At 40.3% G+C, this 6,547-nt stretch overlaps 1 protein-coding gene across 1 annotated transcript; it reads left to right on the top strand.

The window, feature by feature from the left end:
* Positions 1-3,760: 3,760 nt before the first annotated feature.
* LOC121187283 (retinol-binding protein 2-like) lies at positions 3,761-6,327 on the top strand. The gene is made up of 5 exons (XM_041046467.1): positions 3,761-3,779; positions 4,220-4,302; positions 5,400-5,578; positions 5,678-5,779; positions 6,169-6,327. The coding sequence occupies exons 2-5, from the start codon at positions 4,230-4,232 to the stop codon at positions 6,220-6,222; spliced, it is 408 nt and encodes a 135-aa protein (XP_040902401.1). The 5' UTR covers positions 3,761-3,779; positions 4,220-4,229; the 3' UTR covers positions 6,223-6,327.
* The last annotated feature ends 220 nt before the right edge of the window (positions 6,328-6,547 follow it).

Here is a 6,547-nt window from a genome sequence, read left to right as displayed (position 1 = left end):
ACCTTGACACAGAATATGCCTCCACAGGTACCTTGCTTTGAGAATGTGTCTGTGGCACCTGAATAGGCATCATCTATTGATATCAAAGCTGTCCAACCTGGAGGCCTATTATTTTCTCCTCTCTAAAGGACTGCACAGTTTGTGAGTGTATATAAATGCACTTTCTTTCCCTTGGCTTTTGTCCTTTGTCTTAAACGTTTTTGAGAGTAAAAATGTAATTTTCTGCATGTATGTGTGTGTTTGGTGTGTGTAGGCATGCCTTTCTTTTGTATGTACGATCTCTACTAACATGGCTATTTTTTTTTTTATCTTGTACTGACGCATGTAACACCACTGCTGAGCTTTTCTTTCTTGTTTTTTTCAGAAAAGCTTCCATGAGGAGGATAAAAGCAAAAATCATTCAGTCGTGTGGGAACACTGGGGCCCTTTCAATTCTCACAGGGACATCAAAGCACACAGCAAGACGCTTCACTATTAGAGTCCATGGGTGGGATGAAAATATATTACAAATATATATATACTCTCTGCTGAAATCCATGACTAAGGTTTCATAACAAAGAGCAGACTTTTCTCAGTCATTTGTCTCCTCTGAGGATGGTGATTAATCTAACCTTTGATGTTTTGAAACAACAGGGAGGAGGAAGAGGGGGCCACTGCGGGAGCTGCATGGGGATGTAAAGACTTAGTAATGCAGTGCTTTGAATGGCATGCTAATGAACCAAATTGAACTGAATCGCACAGGATTGTTGAAAGTGTATTGCGGAAACTGACACAGCATGCACGCACAATCCAAAACATCTTTCTGATAAAAGATTAGGATGAGATACACAGAAACACAACTCTCAGAGGGAGAGGGGAGAAATGAGGAGTCATGGGGAGCACAGGTGTCGGATTACTTCACAGCCTGTCAACCACAACATATGATGTGTTTAAAATGAGATGCTGTGGGTAACGTACGAACACACTGTAGATAAGCTGAAAGGTGTGAGATGCAGCCAAGTTGTGTGAAAATGTTGAAACACATTTAACATACAGACGCGTGTCGGTGTGTGGGTCTGTGGGCCCATGCCTCCAAGGTTATGGGGCGCAGGATGTGCCATTAGGTGTGAATTAGGCAGAATTAAAAATGGATCTGCTGTCATGCATTATTAAAATTACCCTAATTGCATTTGCATAAGTGTACGAGATACTGCGTACGAGCAAGCATGCATGTGCAACTGGGTGCAATCCCTCTTACTTATAGGATCACTTCTCATTCTCTAAATCGTTAAATTCATATTCAAATCATCTTTTCTGTACCTTGATGTTTACTGTAAACCACTTACTGCCTCTTTAACTTGTTCCTACAAGTTACAAATTCCTTCCAATTCACCTGACAAAAGCAAAAAAAACCCAAAAACCATAGAACAGATTTCCACTAAGTCGGCCTCTCGTTTGCCAGATGGCTCTGTGTCATCTTAACTTTGATCACAGTATAACATGTGGTAATACTTTGCACAGAGCACAGGATATTGCTACCTCTGGTTTTCCACTTGTACGTACCAACATTGCCCCTGTGTGGTGAACTGAACAAAATGTTCCTGTAACCCTGGAGCTGAGTTGAGGTGATGCTTGAGGATATCAACTTTTGAGTTTTGTCTACAGAGTGACGGTAGCTCATTGGCATTGATCACTGAGATTGTAAGTTACAAATCTCAAGAATAATATGTTGAATAGAAATTTCAAAACTAAGTTATAAATACTTTAAACAAGGGTGTTTAAATCAGTACCAGAAATAACCTTTACTATGGTTAAAGCAAGAGCATTGGTAAAGCAGTCCACATTTGTCTCTAAATTAAAATAGGTAATTCTTACAGCATCTGTTGTCCACAACTGCTTTATTCTGCATTAAAAGCTCATCCATCATCCATACACTTTATTGTTTTCTTCATTTCCCTTAAATCCCTGTAGCATTTCAAAATCCATGAAAATCCGGTTTCAAATCTTAAGTAGTTTTCTATATCATTAATTATTCATGACAAACCATTCTGAGGTATTATTTATTAACAGATAAATAATCTAAAACTCAGCTAATCTGCTGTATCAGGGCTCTGTGGGTCTGATTTGATCAGATTTGATTGACAGTGCTGGCAACAGGATCAAAGAACCAGATGACTGTTATTGATTTTGATTCAAATGTTGCTAAATCTAATTGGTGCAGGGAAGCATGTGACATCACCTGTTTCTAACTGAACCCCGCCCATTTCAAACGAGTGAGATGGGCACTGAGGAACCAGTGTAGGAACCATGCATTCATGAGGGACCCCGTCACTTTGTAGTAAGATGCTTATTGAGAAGAATGTCAGCAGGCCTTTAAAGTTTCTGTCTGTTTATGTTCTGAAAACCACACCTGTCTATTTGACACAGCTTGTAGCAGTGTCATTCAGTGTTAACCAAAACAACCAAAGAGCATCTTATCCAGCTGAATACCGACTGTGTGCAGCCGAAAATTCAGGTACTTACTTTACTTTAAAGTAAGTACTTGAACAGACAGGAGAAGTTTTTTAACCTTCTTTATCACTGATGTGCACTACTTTGTGTTACTCTAGAGTTATAAGCCATATCGTTTGTATGTGTATATTAATTCGCTTTGTGAAAAAATACAGGACATAGTGTAGTAGAAGATTTGAAGAAGAAGATTTGGCTTTAAAACTGCATTCCTTGATTGATTGATTGATTGATTGATTGATTTGTTTATTTATTGGCCACTTGAGGGCGACCAGCAAGCTGTAAACACAACACTGACATCTTGTCACATTGTACAGTTGTTAGGGTGAACATGTTTGCATACAGTTGCAAGTCCAGTGAGTCCAGTATTCACTCTCCTTTTAGCTCGATTTTGTTCTCTACCAACTGCATGTTGTTATTTTTTTATTTTTTTGATGTAAAAATATTGATAAGTGCAGCTTTAACTTTGCTGTGCATTTCTACAGTCTCTTACCTAATGTTACTGTGGGACACTTTCTGAATGCACATTATTTAATAGTTATTTGTATGTTAGGGGCAATATTGGTAATTGTCATTATGCAGTAAAAATGAAGTATAAAGACAATTGCCTGTGGGTAAAAGAGAAGTGTTACTTTATATCTACACTCTTTATCAGCTCTGATAAACAATGACACAGACCGCCTAACTCACCTTTGATCCTCCACATACAACCACATCACCACAAGATTGAATTGGTGTCATAGTCTAGATAGTCCAGATACAGGCCACATAAATGTTTTTTTTTTCACTATATGTGCTAGGAAAGCACTTCATCCCTTTTGAAAGAGATCCAGAGAGCAAACTGTTCTGATTATGGCTGCTGTTGAGAAACAGATTCTTTTGACATCTGAGATAAAGAGGACAGGGAGGTGATTCAAGATCTATTTCACATTTGACATAAATAATGAAATGTAGCTCAGTGGTTAGACTGTAAGTCAGACCAAACCAGGGGGGAACTTTGCATAAACCAGCGAGCAGCTCAGACATTCACATACACACACAGAAAAAAACACTGGTATAAATACTGTCTGTTTACACATGCATACACACTTCTGCAGATAAAGTAGCTCCAGTGTTAAGTGTCTTATTTTGAAATAATTTTTAAAGAGTCCAGAGAAACTTGAGACAAATCTTGAATTTCAGACTCTTGTGGAATTGCAAACTTAAAAACTTTGTTCCCTGATTGTGAAACCAGAGAGGAATCCTCCCACCGCAAGAACAGAAAGGAAGAAATGAACTTGCAGGCAGCTGAGGTAATCGGCACTCATCTTTGTCCCTCTATCTTTCCTCCTGTTCAGTCCATTAGAATGAGTAATTGATGAAGCTAGCTAGTTGAGGAAATGAGTATTGAAAAAATGTGCAGCAGACTCTTTAAGTGCATCCGCACAAACTACATAGGGCTGCAGGTAATAGGGCATTTTCATCATATGAAATATACATGTACCCTATAGTGAAGTTGTGTGTTCACTGTGCACTATGTAAACCTGAACTTTATATCACACATGCACAATGTCCTGAGGTAATTATCAGGCGGACCCTGTCCTTTGGTCCACTTAGACACACACACACACACACACACACGCACGCACACACACATACGCACACACACTGTGTTTATAAAGGGCTGGGCCCTTGAACTGGCTCTCTCAGTGTGACAAACAAACTTAAAGGCAAACTGCTCCTCTGCTCACAGTCCTGTCAAAATGCCTGCCGACTACAATGGACGCTGGGAGATGGTGAGCAATGAGAACTTCGAGGAGGTCATGAAGGCCCTCGGTAAGTTGAACTCATCCTGCCTACTGAAAGCATTACTGCTTAGAGGGGGAGAATGGAGCTTGTAAGCCTTATTAAAAACAGGGATAAATTAAAAGGTTACATTTAAAGATGCAACTGAGAAGAGTGGAAGGACTGAGCAGAAAATCTGGAATGAGAGCGAAAGAAAGAGTGAGAGAGCAGCAGTGCGAGTGAAGGAGAGAGAGCGAGAGAGAGGCAAAGAGGAAAATAGAGGAATGTTGTGGCATTGCTTCATTTCCTCATTGAGCTGCTGTCAGGCCAAGTTAACCTCCACTCTGTGAGCGGCTGCCGTCTGTTATCACGCCAAATAAATATTGATTCACTCCCTTCTGCATTTTCATCCTCCTGATTCACAGAAAACAGATTCCGACTGTGGATCAGGCAGCGGGCCAGGTCGTCACTTTAAAAAAAAAAGGAAAAGAGAGAGAGAGTCCACCGCTCACTCTCTCCTCCTTTTGGCACGTCACTGATCAGGCCCAGAAACACTTTCATTATTCACGACTATATCTGAAATTCATAAAACAACCCCGCCACACTCAGCTCACACAAAATCCAGGAAATCCTGAATGCCTGCACCTCATTTCCATTAAGTGAATAGGAAAATGACATCCTTATGGAAATGGGTCAAAAATATCAGTTAGATGGGTAAATATAGGGGCCATATCTGTAAGAGTGATGGGAAGAAATTGAATTTTCACTTTAGAGCAAATGGGATATGAATATCTGAACAGTGAGGGTGGGTGGTTCTCTTTGGCAGGGCCCTGCGCTGAACGGGCGGAGAAACTCATTTAGGCCTATTCTGACTTGGGGAAAGGTCATTTTTAAAGTGTAAATGAGACTGTCAAGAGGACCAGTCAGAGAGGAATCATAATATCATGTGTGCCTGTGGATGTGTGCGTTTGGTGTGTCTGTGCACACTAAGGATTTAGTCATGAAGCAGTGAGTTAAAAAGGCACACTACACACCAAACCAGCAAGAGAAAATTCTTCATAGCTATAAAAAAAACTTGCCAGATTGACTGACTGATCCACAGTGCTCCCACTGACATTATACCATTCATTTATTTTTATTTTTTTCAGACATTGACTTTGCCACCAGAAAGATCGCTTCCCATCTGCACCAGACAAAGGTGATCGTCCAGAACGGAGACAAGTTTGAAACGAAGACACTGAGCACCTTCAGAAACTACGAGGTCAACTTCACCGTGGGAGAGGAGTTTGAGGAGCACACAAAGGGCCTGGACAACCGAAAAGTCAAGGTGGGACTGTTTTCTGGTTTCTTTTACATTTTTCTCTAGAATGAAATGAGGTATGTGCTCTGAATTAATTGTTTGTGTGTTTGTGTGGTGATAAAACAGACACTGGTCACCTGGGACGGGGACAAGCTGGTGTGTGTTCAGAAGGGGGAGAAGGAAAATCGTGGGTGGAAACACTGGATAGAGGGAGACCTGCTACACCTGGTGAGAGAAAGCACGACAGCGGTTAACACCTTGCACAGCGGTGTGAACGCTTTTACACATTTGCCAGGAAATGAGATGTTCATGTGTGACCACAGCTGCATCAGCAGGCCACCTGCTCATTCGCTGAAGCTGCAGCCACATTAAACAAAGTTAACACCAAAAAGCACTCTCAAAAGAACACATACTTCCTCTCTTCACTCGTTTGATGAAATCTTTCCGCTGGTAGATCTCACTGATTCGTCTCATATCTTTGGGCGATAAGAACGAGAAGTAAATAAGTCACTGTCTGAAACATATAGATTTGAGCCAAACCTGGTTATGTAACTCAGAGAAAGATCTGTTGCATCATGTTGGACTCGCGATCTAAAGGTCTGTGTCTCCTCTTTCAGGAAATCACTGTGCTCGACAAAGTCTGCCACCAAGTATTTAAGAAGACACAATAACATGGAAACAAACCTCACCTGCTCAAAACTGTCTGTCATGTGTTGCATGTTGCTGTCTATTTATAAAGTGATAGTGGAGAACTGTAATAAATGGATTTAATACCACTGTTCTTTTTTCAACTGTCCTTTTGCCCTTAAAATCTGAAAGTTTCCACTTGAAAATATGGAAATGGTGTCTTGAATATTTGTACAAAATTCTGTCAAGACAAAGGCAGCTAGTGATGCACTGCAAATAAATAAATAAATAAATAAATAAATAAAATTAGATGAAGTCTCTCGTTCAACCTTAAACTCCCTGGAAGATTCGTATGACTCAAAAGGCCAA

The sequence above is a fragment of the Toxotes jaculatrix genome, chromosome 9 (genome assembly GCF_017976425.1).
Source record: "Toxotes jaculatrix isolate fToxJac2 chromosome 9, fToxJac2.pri, whole genome shotgun sequence".
In the NCBI taxonomy this organism is placed as follows: Eukaryota; Metazoa; Chordata; class Actinopteri; family Toxotidae; genus Toxotes; species Toxotes jaculatrix.
Note: the sequence above shows the minus strand (reverse complement) of the source record. Positions and strands in the feature narration are given on the sequence as shown.